Here is a 17189-nt window from a genome sequence, read left to right as displayed (position 1 = left end):
TGGAGAATCCGTGAGGACGGCGGGGATTTGACGCCGAGCCGAAAAACTCCGGCCGGGGAATCGGCAGCGGGCACAAACAAAATCGAAAAGAGGAGAAGGGAGGAGGAAGATCTCAGATGGCTTGGCAGCGTTCCCCCCCCCCCATCCTCCATCCCAGCATTAATTTCCCCAACGTCTGAGGTTCCTGCGAGGGGGGGGGCGGTTGGCACGGCGATGCTGGATGTTTCTCTTTACAGCGGCGTCCCTCGACGAGGAGACGGTGCTGCTTTAATCTCACCAGCTGACTGCCGTCCAGTGCACTAATCAGCCTGGGGGGAGGGGGGGGTCAAGGAGACAACACTGTCACCTTCCTCACACTAAAACTTTGTTTTCGGGTCCCTGAACGCAACACAATGTCTCCACTGATCAGAGACATTTCCAATCAGCTCCTCCACCAATCAGCAGCCAATCAGGAGGCAGCAGCCAATCAGGAGGCAGCAGCCAATCAGGAGGCAGCAGACTCCAGAGCTGCACCGTCTCTTTAACTTCCTGTAATTTTTAATGTGTTTAGCAGTTTCGTATTAGCGAAGCTAATGTTTTTGTTTTGAGTTTCAGTAAATTTTTTATCTCATTTGTAGCGGTTTAGCTTTAGCTAAGCTAAGATTCTTGTTTAGCTAATTAATGAAGCTAACTTTTTAGTTAGCTGTGCCAACATCTGAAACCAGGTTTAAACATTTAGCTGACTGAGCTCCAGGGTTGAGCAACATGAATATGATGAAGTAAGTCCAGCTGGTACCGGGTCATTTGGACCCTCTGGTTCTGGTTGTTCTGAAACCGACTCATAGTCTGAAACGGATCCGTCTGGATTTATTAATGATTATTAATTATAATCAGATTTTNGTGTTTGTAATACCTTGTGGGGACCATTTTCCTGACACATACTACATTGTGGGGACCCACTGCTCCTTGTGGGACAAAAGCCTGGTCCCACAAGGAGAAATACTGTTTTTGGGTCAGGGGTCAGATTTAGGACTAAGGTGTGAGTTGCGTTTTGGTTGGTTGGAGTTAGGTATGTAAGGTTTAGGCTGTAGAAATGAATGGAAGTCAATGGGAAGTCCCCACAAACATGTGTGTGCATGTAAATAAGTCTGAACTCTGTCCCAGATCGCTCCTTAATGATTGATGGTGCGTTCATCAACAGCCTGTCCTGTTTTCAAAATGTCTGCTGAACCAATGAGGACGCAGATCTGCTCAGTAAATGATCTGTGATTGGTCACATAAAGAGGACGTTGTTCTTCTTTGTTGGCGCTGTAGAACGACACACAACGATCCACAAACAACCTCCACAGAAGAAGAAAAGAAAGAGATGTCTTTCTTTTGCCCCGCCCCTTTAATCATATCCATCTGTCCGTCCGTCCATCCATCCATCCATCCGTCCATGTCCAGGTGTGTGTCTCTTCCTGTCCCTGTGTCCTGTGTTTGTGTGATCGTGGTCTACCAGTACCATATAAGGCAAACAGGAAGCTGTCAGTGTGTCAGTGACACCCCATATTGACCATATATGGTTATTCTTTCAGAATCTCAATCAGTGACCAATGAGGATTCCACCAATGGTACGTCAGCTGTCTGTTTGATGTGTCTGCATCTCCAATCATCCAATCAGATTCTTACTCTGTGACCCCGTCCACTTCCTCTGCATCATCATTAGTCATGTGACTGTGCTGTAGCTGTCTGTCCGTCTCTGTTCATTTGTTTTTGTCTCAGTCACAGACCTGCTGCGTCTCCATCCCGACCCTCCAGACCAGCCTGACTCCGCCCAAATACCCAAATACCCAAATACCCCGCCTCATGACTCCGACCCCTGATTCCACCCAATCACCATCACTGAACCACAAGCGAGCACCGAGCCGTCCCGGTCGGTTCTGGTTCTGCTCCTGGTTCTGTTGGTCCACCGGAACCAGCAGAACGTTGATTTCTCTCACCCGGTGAGAAAGTTCTGCTGGAGGTTCTGGAAGGGTCCACTGTCGGTCCTCTGTGGTTCCTGGGTTCTCCAGCCATCGCCATTGGGTTCGGTCCAATCAGCTTTCAGGTTCTGTTGATCCATCTGGACTGGGCTTGTCGGCACTGCCGTCCTTTTGATGGGATTCTGGTTCTGATCCACTCCAGATGGGTTCCTGCTGGGCTGGTCCTGACCCACTGCTGACCTGTCCTCTCTCTGTCCTCTGTCCCAGTCGCCCCAGTAAAGGTAGCCCCGCCCACGGAGAGAGCCCCCAGTCGTCCATGGAGGGCTGACCCGACGACCTCTGACCCCTGAACCGTGTGTGATCCGCTCCCCTCATGTTGGTGATCATTAGTAGCTCGTTGTGATGAATCCAAGCCACCTGTTGTCCACCTGTCTGTCTCACTGTGGACATGGACAACTACAGAGACGTCCTACAGAACAAGATGCCTCACTGTGCTCCGGATCTTCAGGCTGGGATCAGTTCTGGATTTTAGTTTCCTGGTTCCTCCAGAACGAAGCTGAGACATTTCTTTACAGTGTAAAGTTTAATTTGCCGTCTATTTATCGGATATTTATCAGTTATTTGTTGAGTTTTTTTTATTGTTTTATTGTTGTTTTAATGGTTATTTATTGTCTATCGATTATTGATGCTCTGCCACTTATTGATCACGTTCTGCTGATCCGGTGACGTTTGACCCAATTAGTTCTGTGGTGGACTCGATTGGTCCCTCATCCAGTCTGGTTCTATCTGGTCCAAACTGGTTCCAGTTTGTGAGATCTGCTCTCTTCTGGTTCTAACAGATCCAACTGGTGTAAATCGTATCCAGACTGGTCCTCCTTGTCACTGACTGGTTCCGGTTGGTGTAAACTGGTTCAAACTGGTTCCAATACTGAATGAACCCAGTCATCAGAACGGAGCCGGGCTTCATCAGGTTCTAGATCACAGTTCTGTTTGCTTGGGTCGTTGCATGCAGAGATCGGGTTCTGGGTCGACCCGGTTTAGGTTCTGGACCCAGCTGCTGCTCCCTAATTGGTTCTGAGCATGAAAACAGCTAGCATCAGCCAATCAGAGCAGATGCAAAGGAACCAATCCGAAACCATTAGAACTAACTAATGCTGCTAAGCTCCGCCCCTTCGCTCCCCGCCGCCATATATTGCTCCAAAGTTCTGACTGAGTTCTGATGACCCGGTTCTGAGCAGCCTGAACCCAGAAGCGTGGGCCTGCTGACCCGGTCCGGTCCTGCTGACCTGGTTCTGAGCAGCCTGGCGGCGTGGTTCTGATAGATCATGGTCCGTTTTCTGTGTCGTGGTTCTGGTGCTCCATGTAGCGTGTGGTTAGCGTGTTGTTAGCATGTGGTTAGTGTGTGGTTAGCCGTGACGTGTTGTTGCTGTTAGTCTGAGCATGCTCAGTGACTCACTCTGATCATTCTAATAATAAACGTATCGATACTCTGACTCCGCCCACCAACCGTGTGTCATGTGACCTCAATAAAGTGATGTGGATCAAACCATGGCCCCCGGCTCCTTATTAAAACCAGATCAGAACCGACAGTTAATCCTATTAAAGCTGCAGGATTTCATTTCTATGAAAATGCTTTTATACATTTGCTGAAACTTATCATGTCTTGATCGACCAATCAGAGACAGGAGGCGGGTGTTGGCGCTGTCACTCATCCTTGTGTACATGCTGCTCAGACCCTCCCTACACACTGCAGCCATTTTGAATGAATGCTAAGCTAGTTAGCATAGCAACTGATGAAGGCATATAAAATTTCCTGTCAGGGTAAGTTGTTTCTGCTCCATTGTCACATTTAGCAGCGCACACATGAGGATGACTGACAGCGCTAAGCCCCTCCTCCTGGCTCTGGTTGGATCTGTTTCACAACAAACAGAGGCAGATTCACTAACATGGAAAAAAAACATTTAATAAAAGTTACTGAAGCTTCAAAAATCAGCAAGGAAAACAGGCTGGCTGAATCCTCCAGGTTATTCCAGGTTATTCCAGGTTATTCCAGACTCTGATGGTTTGAAGAGTTTCCATCCAATCCTGATGTAATGAATGGAAACTTCTGGATCTAAAAGGAAATTTCACAAGATTTATCAATCAGACCTAGGACCGGTTCTGGATCCAGTCTGAACTGGTTCAACTCTGAACCGGTTCTGGGTCTGATCCAGTTCGAGTTCTGGGTCGGGACTGGGTCAGGTTCTGGCAGCGACCCACCTGCAGCTGGAAGTGAGCTTCCTGTGTTGAATGCATTTGGCCAGCAGGGGGAGCTGCTGCGCGAGGAACTGCTGCGACCTCAGAGCAGCGTCATGGCTGTTGCCATGGTTACCGGGAGGCTGAGTTTCACAGAAAGAGGAAGAAGAGAAGGAGGAAGGAAGTGAGACGGCTGGTCGACAGAAACCCAGACTGTGAGAGGATCAGAGCGTCTCATCCGTCCCCGCTGGGTCCCACCTGTCCCTCCGGTGTCCACCTGTCCCTCCAGTGTCCACCTGTCCCTCTCGGGGCGCCCTCCAACGATGTCTTCCCGCTCAGACTCAAAATCAGGTGAGTTTCCTTCGCGCTTCACTTCCTGTAGCAGAACCCGCTCCGGTTCTGTCCCACGCTTTGAGGTGACGGTGAAGGCACCACCAGAACCCAGACGCTGTCAGAAGTCAGTCGGATCAGAACCGATCCGAGTTCTGGGACCAGACAGGAAGAGCTTTCTGGTATCACCAGTTCAGTCTTAATATCCTGGTTCTGGTTCTGATGTGGTTCTGTACCCGGTTCTGCTTCCAACCAGATGAACCCACTCAGCTGGTTCTATTTGGACCGGCTCAGTTCTGATCCAGTCTGAGTTCAGCTGTCAGAACCGGTCTCATCCCGGGTCTTCTCAGGGTTCTAACAGAACAACAGAACGGGTCAGCACCAGTTCCCCAGCTCCTACTTCGACTAGACCGTTGTGCTCCAGATCTTCTGCCGTGTTTGGATCCTGGTTCTGTTGGTGACCCAGTTTGGGCCCGGCCTCTCCGGTTCTGCTGTGATGGGTCACCCTAAGACCGTCAGCCATCTTGTTTTTAGAGCAGAGGCTTTCTGTGTGCCCTGACCTTTGACCTTTGCTGGCTGAGGCCTGCAGTCCTCTGGAAGCATCTGGGTGGGCGGGATCTAAATGGCTGAGCCAATCAAAGCACAGATTTACCTGCTGCCAACTCAGCTGAGGCTTTTATTTTGATGGATTGTTGATGAAGGTTTCCTGTTCAGCCTCCCAGATCGTCTTCCTCACCATGAAGCTGAAGGACAGGCTCCACCCCCAGCGGAACCGGACCAGAGCCAAGCCTCCGGACCTGGACCTGAGTCAAAACCCGGTCAGAACTTATTCTGATACTAATAATCACCATCATCAGCCAGAAAGCAGTAATTAAAAAAATCATGACATTAATTACAATAATATTAAATTAATAAAATAGTAAATGATTATCCTAAACTCCTCCTTTCTGTGCTCTCAGTAAAGTAGTTTAGAACCAGAACCAAAACCTGCAGAGGTCATAAGGTTACCTGGCGTTCCTCGGTTAGCACTTAGCATGGTTAGCATGCTAACCCAGACTATGTTCACTGCAGTGTTAGCAACATTAGCAGGCCTCCACATCAACACTGAGAGGAACATCAAGGGGTTCTGGTTCTGGTTCTGGTTCCTCCAAAGTCTTCGTCAGTCAGTGAATTCACTGGCTGAAAAACGCTGGGATTGGGCTGAGAACCGACCCGGTCCGACCGGTAGCCGGTGTTCCTGAGGTTCTGATGATGCTGCCTCTCTGCAGTCGGCCATCTTGGTGGACCAGGAGCGCGCCGTCCTCAGCTCTCTGCAGTACTTCAAGGCCCTGGTGGACAGACTGGACCTGGACCGACCCGCAGGACACAAACCGGGCCTGGACCGGTCCATGGTGGGCGGCCTGGTGGGCGGAGCCTCCACCGGCATCCTGGAGGCCGTCCAGGCGCTGGNCCGTCTGGATTTATTAATGATTATTAATTATAATCAGATTTTTCCTGAAACGTTGGAATAGAACCGATTTTATGCTTCAGCGTTCCTCGGATCTCTGTCGTCAATTCCCAGAGCTGCACAGAAACTGGACCCGGTTCTGGAGGCTCTGTAACCTGGACCTGGTTCTGAAGCCAGTACTGGAGCAGCAGAGCAGCTTTAGTTAAACTGCAGTGGAGACCGGACCGGTTCTGTGTGGAGCAAGCTGAGGTCAGCCTGATCTGCTGCAAACATGGACCAGAACCTCCTGGTCGACCCAAAACCTGCAGAGTTCTGCTGGTTCTGGTTCTGCAGAGGAATGTGCAGAGAACCCTGCACAGCTTCCAAAGGTCAAAGGTCAGAGTCGGGGTCACGCTCCCGCGCGCTGCACCATCTATCTTTAATGCCAAATTTTTTCTCAGAACCACGGCGGGTCCCGCGGCGCCGGCCCGGCCCAGCCGTCATTAGTCGGGTCATCATTTTTTGATAAGCGGCACTGCGTGTCATTAGCATCATGCTAATGCGGCTGCAGCTGCAGGTCAGGCCCTCACCATTATTCTGATGAGCCGACGTCCCGCCCGGACCGGACCGGACCAGACCGGACCGGAACGCTGTTGCCGTGAAACCTAGCAGGTCAAACGGGTTGGAACCGGGTCCTCTGATCGGACTCTTAATTTTAGGCCCAGAAATGGGCCGTGTCCCTTTGCGGGGAGACGGTCCAGTTGGACCAGAACCAGCTCGTTCTGCAGGATTCTGGTGTGGCCTGGTTTGGCCCAGAACGTGGATCTGCAGGAAATGATTCTTGATCTTCAACATGTAGAAATAAAAATCTGAAAAGTGTGGCATGCTTTTACATATTTCCGGGTCAGAACTAGGCAGAACTCCTTTGGATGACCATCAGCTTTAAATGGGTCTGGACTTTGACTAGGCCGTTCTAACATGTTCAGGCTGGTTGTCCTGCTTGAAGATGAACTTTGACCCCATCCTCAGGTTTTCCTCCTGGATCGTCCTGATTTTTCCCGTAGCATGATGCTGCCACCACCACCGTGGTGGATCTCCTCAGCTGCACTGCTGGCTCTGGGTTTTATTTTGGGGCATCAGAGTCCACAAGGTTCTGATCAGGAAAATGTGGCTCTGGAGTTTCCTGTAAACAAACAGGAAGTGCCAGTGAATGCACCATGGTGGCTCCTCTGATGAAGATGAGGCAGCTGCTTAGAATACACGATGAGCATCTGACGCCCGGCGTCCCATTAAACTGGGCCAGCGCTCCCCCTGGTTCCGCCCCGGTTCGGCCCGGCTCTTTAGGGCCTTAAGGGGAGCGGCGAGCCGCAGCGCAGCGGGCCAGCTGGTCGCTTTTATGGACGAGCTGCTGTTTACGGCCAGATGCTGGAGCCGGCGGCGCCGCGGGATGGAGAACCAGCAGCGCTTCATTCAGGGGGAGCGCTGTGTGTGTGTGTGTGTGTGTGTGTGGAGGAGCTGGAGGAAGAGGAAGATGCAGCCGCCAGCAGCAGAGGACCGAGCTCTGCGCTGCCTGGCTCCAAGGGACGGCGGCAGCGGCTCCTTATCCATGATGGGAGACGGACCTGGACCGGGTTCTGGTTAAGGTTCTTTGGGTTTAATAAGGACCCACCAGAACCTGCATTAATCACCATGGTAGCAATGGGTTCTGACCAGAACCCGACTGAGAATCTGGAGGAACGATGAACACCACCCTAACTTCCAGAACCTTAGCAGAACCACAGCTGGATCTCCTCAGCAGATCATTTATATAAAATCCCCATCTGCCACAGATTAGCCTTCTGCATTAGCCACAGAAGGACTTAAGATGGCCGCCATGGTTATAGTGGTCTAAATAAGCAGTAGGTATTAGCCACAGTGAATTAGGTTTACTAACTGCTAGTTTGCTAAGCAATCTTAGCTACACCAATGCTAAACTGCAAAGCACAAATGAAATTAGCGGAACTTAAACCAATACAAATTAGTGCAATGTAATGCTAAACAAATAAAAACTAGCGGGAGCTATGCTAAAACAAAAAAAATTGTGGAACGTCACACTAATCCTCTGAAAACAAACTCAACAGAAGCTAATGCTAAAGAAAACAATAATGGAAGCTAATGTTAAAAGGCTAAACAAAAACTAGGGGAAGTTAATGCTAATCTGCTGAGCAAATAAAAATTAGTAGCTAACACTAACAATAAATTTGCGGAAGCACAAATAGTGTTTGCTAACACTAAACTGCTAAGCTAAAGAAAAATAGCACAAGCTAACAGTAAACCTAACATTTATTGATACATTAAAATAGACTGACGTTTACCTGACAGCAGGCTAGGATAAATGGTATCCATGGCAACATCTCTGATTGACTTCTCCTGGTGGTGCCAGTGAACCCAGCGAGCCGTTCTGATGCGTCACCGAGCCGGTCCAACAGAACCGAACCGTGTCTGCAGGTTAACAATCAGCCTTAATGTCTCGGATCTGAGTGGCTCCTCCTCTTCGGCTTATTTCCCTCCGGTTCCTCTTCCTCCCGCGGCCCCTGCAGCTCCATCAGAACCTCATCAGAACCTCATCAGAACATCTTCAGCTCAGCGGGGGTTTGATTAAAAAAGGCTAAAGTTAATAAAATAATTTCCCTCCATCTGCTCCAATGAAGCCGCGGCACCCATAATCGCATGCTCTCACTCGGCGGCACCGCATTAACGACGCCGCATCACAGAACGCTGCTCAACATGAGGCCTGGGGGCCAGCGGGGGTCCTGACAGGCCACCAGCTGGACCACAGCGCCCCAATCAGATCCAGACAGAAACAACTCCACTTTGTTCAGCCGAGGATTCGAAACCTCAAGAGGAAAACGTCGACCCAGAAAGATTCAAGCCTGGAAGATCCTGGAGTCAGGTGCAGAACCAGATTGGGATCCGTTTCATCTCTGGCACAGAGCGTACCTGCAAACACCTGAATCCAAACGTGTGTGCGTGTACTTGCATAGTTGGGACCGCTTTCACCATTTTCACCTGCAAAGCGAGGTCCTTGAGGAAAGCGAGGACATTTTCCTGGTCATCACGTTCCTCAGTCCTGCTGCGCTCTGCTAGACTAGAGGTCCGGTGTGAATTAAGTTCTGGTTCAAGTTGGACTGGTACTATGAAGACAAACAGATACGTGCGTGTGCATGTGTGTGTGCGTGTGTGTGTGTGTGTGTGTGTGTGCGTGCGTGCGTGCGTGCGTGCGTACGCGTTTGTTTGTAATACCTTGTGGGGACGATTTTCCTGACATATACTACGTTGTGGGGACTGGAGCCTGGTCCCCACAAGGGGAAACCCTGTTTAAGGGTCAGGGGTCAGAGTTAGGACTAAGGTGTGAATTGAGTTTTGGTTGGGGTTAGGAAAAGGGTAAAGGTAAGGTCTAGGCTGTAGAAATGAATGGAAGTCAATGCAAAGTCCCCACAAAGGTAGCCATGCAAACGTGTGTGTGTGTGCATGTGTGTGTATGAACACATGAATCTCAGCTGCTGTAGTTCAGGTAGTTGAGGATTGAACTGGGTGTCGGTGAGCAGCCGGGTCGTCTTTATGACACAGAACCAGAGTGTTAATGGTTTAATTGGGCCAGGTAATGGTCCTTACTCTGGGACAACTAGGGGGAAGCAGGTTGGGTCCAGCGACCTTCACAAGTTGCTCATCTGGACTGAAAAACATTAAAAGAGCTGCGGAGAGGAAGAAATGAGCCTTTTAATGGCAACTTTAATGATGGAGCAGAAGAAGAAGAGGACTGAGTGATGAAGTCAGACAAGGTCTTCATCACTTCTGCTCTTAATAAACCAGAACTTGGGCGACCCGCTCAGGCAGCAGGTTCTGTAGGGAAAGCACCTGCCCATCCCCCACCTGGTCCTGAATGAGTTTCTTTAGAAATGTGGGTGCTGACGTTAGCGCTAGCTGCTAGAGGTTTAGCACTGAGATGCTATTTTAGACTAGCATGGCTTTGCTAACAGGCTAACTCCTTTCAGCAGTGTTTTCCAGCATCCAATCAGATCGTTTAGAAGCAGAAACGAACCGAGGGAAGCAGCTTCCATCGCTGCCATTAGCGGATGTGCGTCAGATTTAGGCGTACCGGAACAAACCATAACAAAGATTTCGCTCAAAACTTTTGAAATCTAATTACCTGAAAGTAACGTGTTAAATTGTTGGTTCTCTAAACTTTAGTCATATTGGCGGACATTGAACTGGGTTGATTTGAACGTCTGATTTATTTTCTGTCCAGAACCGTTCAGCTGGCCCACTGGGTTCACTTTGGATCTCTGGTTCCGTCCCGTTTCGACGACCGGGTCTGGTTCAGAGGCCGAAGCTTCACCTGGAGCTTCTTTACCTGCCGCAGACGGAGGCGGAGCCTAACACGGCCCCGCCCCGCGGCGTCCTCAGGGCCCGGTTCGGGCCGGCCGGGCTCCCCGCGCCGCTGCAGCATTAATGAGGCGACAGCTCGGCCCGGTTCTGGACTCATTAAGCATCTGCAGCGCCAGATGCGACGAGCCGCCGCTAGACGCATAAAAACCACTTCCCATCTGGAGGAGAGGGGAAGAGAGGCTGGCTGCTCCCTGTTCACAGCAAACACACACACTGANACCCGCAGGACACAAACCGGGCCTGGACCGGTCCATGGTGGGCGGCCTGGTGGGCGGAGCCTCCACCGGCATCCTGGAGGCCGTCCAGGCGCTGGTGGAGCTGGAGCCGGATGAGCTGGACAGGTGAGGGAGGGGACGCTGTCCTCATCCTGTCCACACCCTGTCTCCTGTCCCCACTCTGTCTACCCCTGTCTCCTGTCCTCACCATGTCCTCACTATGTCTCCTGTCCCCACGCTGTCCGTCCCCGCAGTAAGACCGTCTCCGCCCGTCTCGCCTGTCTCTACGGCGCTGTTGCTCAGCTGATCCGTTGGGCCGACCGGGTGATGCTTCAGGGCGTCTCCCATGACGACGGTGGGTCTTCGGAGAGCGTTACCACGGTGATCAGGGGCGTGCTGAACAGCGCCAAGGTGAGGACAGGTGTCCTCGGTGGACAGCCTCCGTATCCTCTGTTTGTCGAGGGGGACAGTAAATGTTGTCTTTTGGTTTCCAGGAGCTCGTCCGATTGGTCGCAGAGAGACGAGAAGGCTCTGCCCCCTTGTCTCCTGTCCAATCACAATCCAGGGTCGTTGAAGACCAGGAGATGTCCACCAGGACGCCGCCCTGTCCCTCTACTGAGGGACGGGGGGAAGGGACGGAGACAAAGGGGGCGGGGACACATGCCCCACCCAAACCCCCCATGCCCGTCCCAGAGCCCCTCCCCCAGGCCACGCCCCCTCAGGAGTCTGCGTTCAGGTGAGTCCAGCTCTGACCGGTTTGGTACCGTTCACACTGAACTGGACCGGTCTGCTGCAGAACCTCTCCAGGTTCTGGTTCTGCTGAGTCCAATGTTCGGTGAGAATGAGGAGCTGTGAGCTCAAATAGAAACAGGAAGTAGACAATTGCTCTCTCCACTAACTTCCTGTCTGCGTGGAGAGCAGAAGAAGAGGCAGCCAGAAAGACGACCAGCTGCAGATCAGACTGTAACCAGATCAGAACCAGAACTGGACTGGGTCAGTGTGAGTTGAGGGACAAAGTGGGACATGATGTTTTCATTTCTGATCAAAGGAAAGCTTTGTCTTTTCTTTGGACGGGCTAGACGTCTGTTCAATGACATAAAGGCAGAGGACAGTGTCTCAGGGGACAGTGTGTCCTTGGGGACCTGTTTGGGTTGTCCAGAAGGAACTGATCCACTTTGATCAAAATGTCTTGGTGTCCTCATGGACATTTCATCCTAAAGTTGGTTTGGGTCAATTTATGACCATAAATGACCGAGGTAAAGGTGATTTTATTTATATAGCACATTTTCAGCAACAAGGCAATTCAAAGTGGTTTACAGGAATTAAAAGGAAATACAAGCAAAAATAACAAAGGGCAAAACAAAGACATGAGTGAAGGCAGTGACATCACAAGGCCATGAAACCAGGTTGCTCAGCCTCCCAGCAAAGTCTGATGAAGATGTTGTTATCCAGGAATGTCCTTGGGAGCTCTCAGCTCCACAGCTGCATGGATAACAGGAGGGGTGAGGAGGGAAGGAGCGTTATGTTTACATATCTTCAAGGAGATTAGAGATATGCAGCCCTTCCAAGGCCACACGGGGAAAGCCAATTCAGAAACAGAATGTCTTAGGTCAGGAAGATTATAAATTTCAATCCTCCCTAAAGTCTCTCTGATACATCTCAGTTCCAATCATCCAAATTAGTTTGGTCGTTCCACTGAGCCGAAACTAGCAACTTCTCCAAGATCGATTCAGGGTTAGGGTTAAGGAGGGAGCAGAGGAAAGAAGCGTCCGCCTTCACCGAAGCAAGAGAGAGAGAAAAAAAAGTCGGCCTGTCGGTCCAGTTGTGTGGTGTGGCCCAGTCCAGTCACCAGACCGATGGATCCCCATTACTTAGCAGATTAGGAAAGGTCAAGCATATGGCAGCAGTGGAGAGGAAACTGTCTCTGTTCCAGATCAGCTGATTGTGGCAACAGCAGGACCTGCGTACCACCAGCAGGTGGAGCTGTTAGTCTCACTCTGGGACCTGGAGAACCACAGGGATGTGTCCATCTGGACAAACATGTCCATTCTGTGGACGTGTCCTCTAACCCGTTTCTCTCTTTCTCTTCCCTTGTTTCAGTCCTCCCGCTCTGCCTCCTAAAAGGCGCCAGACGCCGCCGCTCCCTGTCCCTGCCCACTGCAAGGTTGCCATAGTAACACCAATAATCCGGCAGCCTGAGGAAGACCTGCAGGTGGAGGTGAGGTCATGTCACATAAACGGGTCAGCAGGGTTGTCGGTGTGCAGCCACGTCTTGACCAAATGGCTTAGTTCGTTTTAAGCCGATCTCCAAGAGGCTTTTATTTTTAAAGTCTCACAGGAAGTTGTTGTGTCTTGGTCACACTATAGAGGTCTTTCAGTCCGTTTAGCAAACTCAGAACATTCAGTAAGTCAATAACATTCAANACACTGACACACTGAGACACACACTGAGACACACACTGAGACAGAGACACACTGACACACACTGACACACTGAGACACACACTGACACACACACTGAGACACACACACTGACACACTGAGACACACACTGACACACACTGACACACACTGACACACTGAGACACACACACACTGACACACACTGACACACTGAGACACACACTGAGACACACACTGAGACAGAGACACACTGACACACACTGACACACTGAGACACACACACTGAGACACACACACTGACACACTGAGACACACACTGAGACACACTGACACACACTGACACACACTGACACTCCAGGCAGAGAGGGGGCGCCACACTGAGGGATGAGCAGCAGAAACCTGAGAGCGTTTCTCTGAGATTAGAGGGTTGCTTGGAAGGTCAGAAAAGGTTCTGGTTCTGTTCAGGTTCTGGTTCCTGAAGAACTTCCTGGGCCCGCTCCAGTTGAGACGTCCTGCAGGATCTCTCAGATATTTACTGACCCGCTTAGCATCCAGAACCAAACCGTCCAGTTGGAACAATGGAAAAATACAACCATCTGTTGTCATGGTAACGGCATCAAGAAATGTAAACCCCCTTTAGAACTGAGTAACCAGCTAAACCAACAATCAGCTAAACAACTAACCAACCAGTTAACCAGCTAACTAACACAGTAAGCAGTACCAAACAACGGAGCAACTCCTGCTCCTGAAAATCTAACCACCAAACTACTAACTAACCAGATAACTAGCACCAACTAACCAATGCTTCAGCAAACAACAAAAAACCAAATTCCAGAAAACTGATATGGTTAACCAGCTGATCAATCAACTAACTAGCTGATCAACCCAAACACGGTTCCACGCTGCTCAACAGAACCCAACTACAGCAGAAGCCCGAGGCTCCTCATCGTTGCCATGGTGACCACAAGCTGTGACTACAGCAGATATCATCATCATCATCATCATCAGAGAGGATCTGAACCAATTTGCAGTGAATTGATGAGCTGAAGCTGATAACCTGCGTTGCACCTGTCGCAGGTCTGACACGTCAGGCTGCAGCTCATTAACACCTGGGGCAGCAGCAGGAGGCCCAGACGCTGGTTCTGGTCGTTCAGCTGGTTCTGGTCCATCTGGTGATATTTTATTGATATTGTGGATATTTTATGAAGTGCAGCAGCAGAAGAAAAGCCTCTGATCTGCCGTCCGGGTCGGTTCAGACTCAGAGGTCAGAGGTCAGTCTGGGTTATCCTGGCTGAGTTAGCCAGCTAGCCGTTAGCCTGAGTTCAGTCACTCTGAAGCAACATGAGCGACAGCAGAGTTGCTGGTGCAAATGCTGAGTCTGTCCTGCAGGAGGGACCAGGTACCTCATCATTTATAGATTTTATCAATAATTTATCCCAGAAAAGTTTCAGCTCGTCGCTCACATGACGACCAGAACGCATTCCTAGTCTTCCTGCCTACAGCGAGCAGAGCTCCAGATCCGTTACCAGACCGGTTCTGATCCAGTTCAATTTCAGTTTTTAAACTGTTTCCAGATTGAGCTGCATCGCAGCAGGTCATCCCCACCGCCAGAGGGCGCTCTCCAGGCCAAGCGTCTGGCTGAAGGCCCCTCAGGGTTCTGCTGGTTCTGTGCTGCAGCTGAGTCCACAGAACCACGAAGCTGGTTCTGTTCGTCGGACCGAACCAGGACTCTCCAGCTGAGCGACTCTGCCTGCAGCCCAGTGCTGATGGAGAGCTGGGCTCTGAGTTCTGCTGGTTCTGCTGAGCAGGCCAGATTGGACCCGTCCTGTGAGGAAGTCCAGCTCCCAGAGGAGTTTTTGGATGTGAAGATGAATGTTTTCCTGACTCCCACGCCGGAGCGGACTGGGCCGGGCCGGGCCGGGCCAGACCAGAGCGACACACAATGCTCTGGCTTGTGGCTGAGTCTGAGTGGGCCGGTGTGGATCCGGTCCGGTCCGGCCCGGCCCAGTCCCACGGGCCGATGAAGAGGAGTGGCTGCTCCTCACACTCGGAACAAAGAGCCTCCAGAACCCAGGCTGCCTCCTTGGTTCTGGTTCTAGTCAGATACAGATCAGAACCAGTTCTGCTGCATCATTAAGGAGGTAAATATCTGCCACTGTGTTGGTGATCCTCAGATTTCTCTATAATCCAGATTAATCCAATCTGACAGGACATTAAAACCTGGATGACTCCAAACTTTCTGCTTTACATTCTGACCAGACAGATCTTATTTGTTTTTGGACCAGAACCTCTGAACAGAACCTGCTCAGCCGATCACTGATCTGAATGAGATTAAATGATTCTGCAGTAATAAAGTAAAGAGCCTCTATGTTATTTTAACCAGCATGTGTCTTTAAATCCCAATTAAACACCTTTTGTTTTGATTAGTGCCACTTTTCCTAATAAAGGTTTTATCAGACAGGCAGATGCCAAGAAAACGTCACATTCAGCAAAACAAGTGAGCTGAGAGGAAACGGAGCAGCTGGGATGATTTCAGAGGTTTGAACAAAGAGAAGTTCTGAAGCATGTTAGAAATGCTGATGAGGTGCTCACATTATACACAGATGTAATATTAATTACTAAAAGTCACTGTCCAGGTCCTGAAACATCCTCCAGCAGAAATACAGGAGGTCGAGGGAAACGCTGGTTCATCTGGTGTGAACGTCCTCCAACTCGTAGTTAGATCAAAACAAAGTTAGGATAACTGGCCTGAACCAACAGCTCAATCACAATATATCCACAAATAAAATCTACATATTTAAGGGAACAAGACAAACTGCAAAGTTTAATCTTTGAAATTTACCTTTTCAATGTGAATGTTTAGAATGACACCAAAGCATTCAGCAAAGAGTTGGCCCGGTTCTGGTTCTGGTTCCCAACTCTCTGGAGTCTGAATGGACCCTTTAAAAACAGCCAAAGGACAAAACGACAGCATCAATCTGAGACTTCACAGACGGAGGCAAAACTAAATACTGTAGAAAGTCACGCACGGTGTTATGGGTTAACAGGCGGCTAAATGAACTGGTTGAAATCTGTTTCTAAATTATAGGTGGCTGCGTTAATGCCTGTTGAAAATGCTAACTATGCGACAAAACCAAACTTTGCAGTAAATCCCATTTGACGGAAATATGTTTAATGTTACATGTGAAAAATTATGTTTCCAAATAATTGTCTATAGAGCAGCATGCAGTGCGCTTCGTAAACACCTTATTTGAGCATAACCAGATCAATGAGAAACACGACAATCCCATTCACGGTCAAGTTCACCCGAATAAATTAATTTAAACTCATGAAAAGCCGCAATGTAAACCTAAGTGGACAGTTTCTGCTTCTTGTAACCAACACTGATCAGAATAACATGGGGGTTGGCTCCCAAGTACCTGCAGTGTGAGTTGCTTGTTAACACTTCTAGCCTAGTGTGTGTTTGGCTCAGATCCTAATGCAACCGCGCTGTTTCTGAACCGTTTTATTTTTTTAGCGACACTACCCATAGTAAATGTGGCTAATAAATGAGGTTGGTGTCATAATCTTTAATAAAATTTAAATCACATACCTGATGGTGTTGCTTGTGGTATTTACGTGTCCAAATAGAGAGGAATATCAAGTAATGTGGATAAGTTGTACTGCAATCAAATCTCATCTAAATGATGTTAGGTTGACAGCCAATGCTGTAGCTGGTGGTGATATCCAAATGGACAAGCCAAACGGATAATAATAATAAACGTTCCTACATTACTGTCAGATGCCACCAGCAGATATGAGCCATATCTACAGTATTTGTCCGTGTGTTCTCTACTGGGAAACAGTTTGGAGGCTGTAGACGATGGAAAATAAACTTAAAAACCCCAAAAACAATCGAGCCGCATTATGACCTAGATTAAGTTGTGACAGTCAAACGGGGTCCTCAGCGCAGATGTTTGTAGAACATTAGGTGGCTGTGTCATTTCCTGATCAAAACAGGACAAACGTAAATAAACGGATTAGAAAATGTGTCAACAAACAAGTCTGATGCGCTGATTGGAGAAATTCAACAACTGAAAGTCATCAAAGAAAAGGATGAGAAGATAGAAGAGCTGGAAAAAAGAGTGGAGGACTTGGAACAGTTTGCAAGAAAAGAGGACGTGGTGAAATCTGGACTCAAAACGACACACCGCACAAGGACAGCAGCAG

At 49.5% G+C, this 17189-nt stretch overlaps 1 protein-coding gene across 3 annotated transcripts in view; it reads left to right on the top strand.

Annotated features, from left to right (window-relative positions):
• The window catches only part of LOC107833869 (rap guanine nucleotide exchange factor 1-like), a 27955-nt gene that overhangs the window by 7374 nt on the left and 3392 nt on the right, over window positions 1-17189 (top strand). Inside the window, exons 2-9 of one of the 3 annotated variants that reach the window (XM_016664231.1) lie at window positions 1557-1592; window positions 2211-4529; window positions 5223-5326; window positions 5777-5899; window positions 10618-10703; window positions 10832-10988; window positions 11072-11313; window positions 12678-12795. In XM_016664231.1, the coding sequence (XP_016519717.1) occupies window positions 4502-4529; window positions 5223-5326; window positions 5777-5899; window positions 10618-10703; window positions 10832-10988; window positions 11072-11313; window positions 12678-12795 (858 nt within the window). In that variant the 5' untranslated portion in view covers window positions 1557-1592; window positions 2211-4501. Of the gene's footprint in view, window positions 1-1556; window positions 1593-2210; window positions 4530-5222; window positions 5327-5776; window positions 5951-10617; window positions 10704-10831; window positions 10989-11071; window positions 11314-12677; window positions 12796-17189 lie in introns of all 3 variants that reach the window. The other 2 variants (XM_016664232.1, XM_016664233.1) reach the window with 2 other exon arrangements.

This window comes from Poecilia formosa, unplaced genomic scaffold (genome assembly GCF_000485575.1).
Source record: "Poecilia formosa unplaced genomic scaffold, Poecilia_formosa-5.1.2 Scaffold473, whole genome shotgun sequence".
Taxonomy (NCBI): Eukaryota; Metazoa; Chordata; class Actinopteri; order Cyprinodontiformes; family Poeciliidae; genus Poecilia; species Poecilia formosa.
The sequence above is the reverse complement of the archived record's forward strand: the minus strand, read 5'-3'. Positions and strand labels throughout refer to the sequence as shown.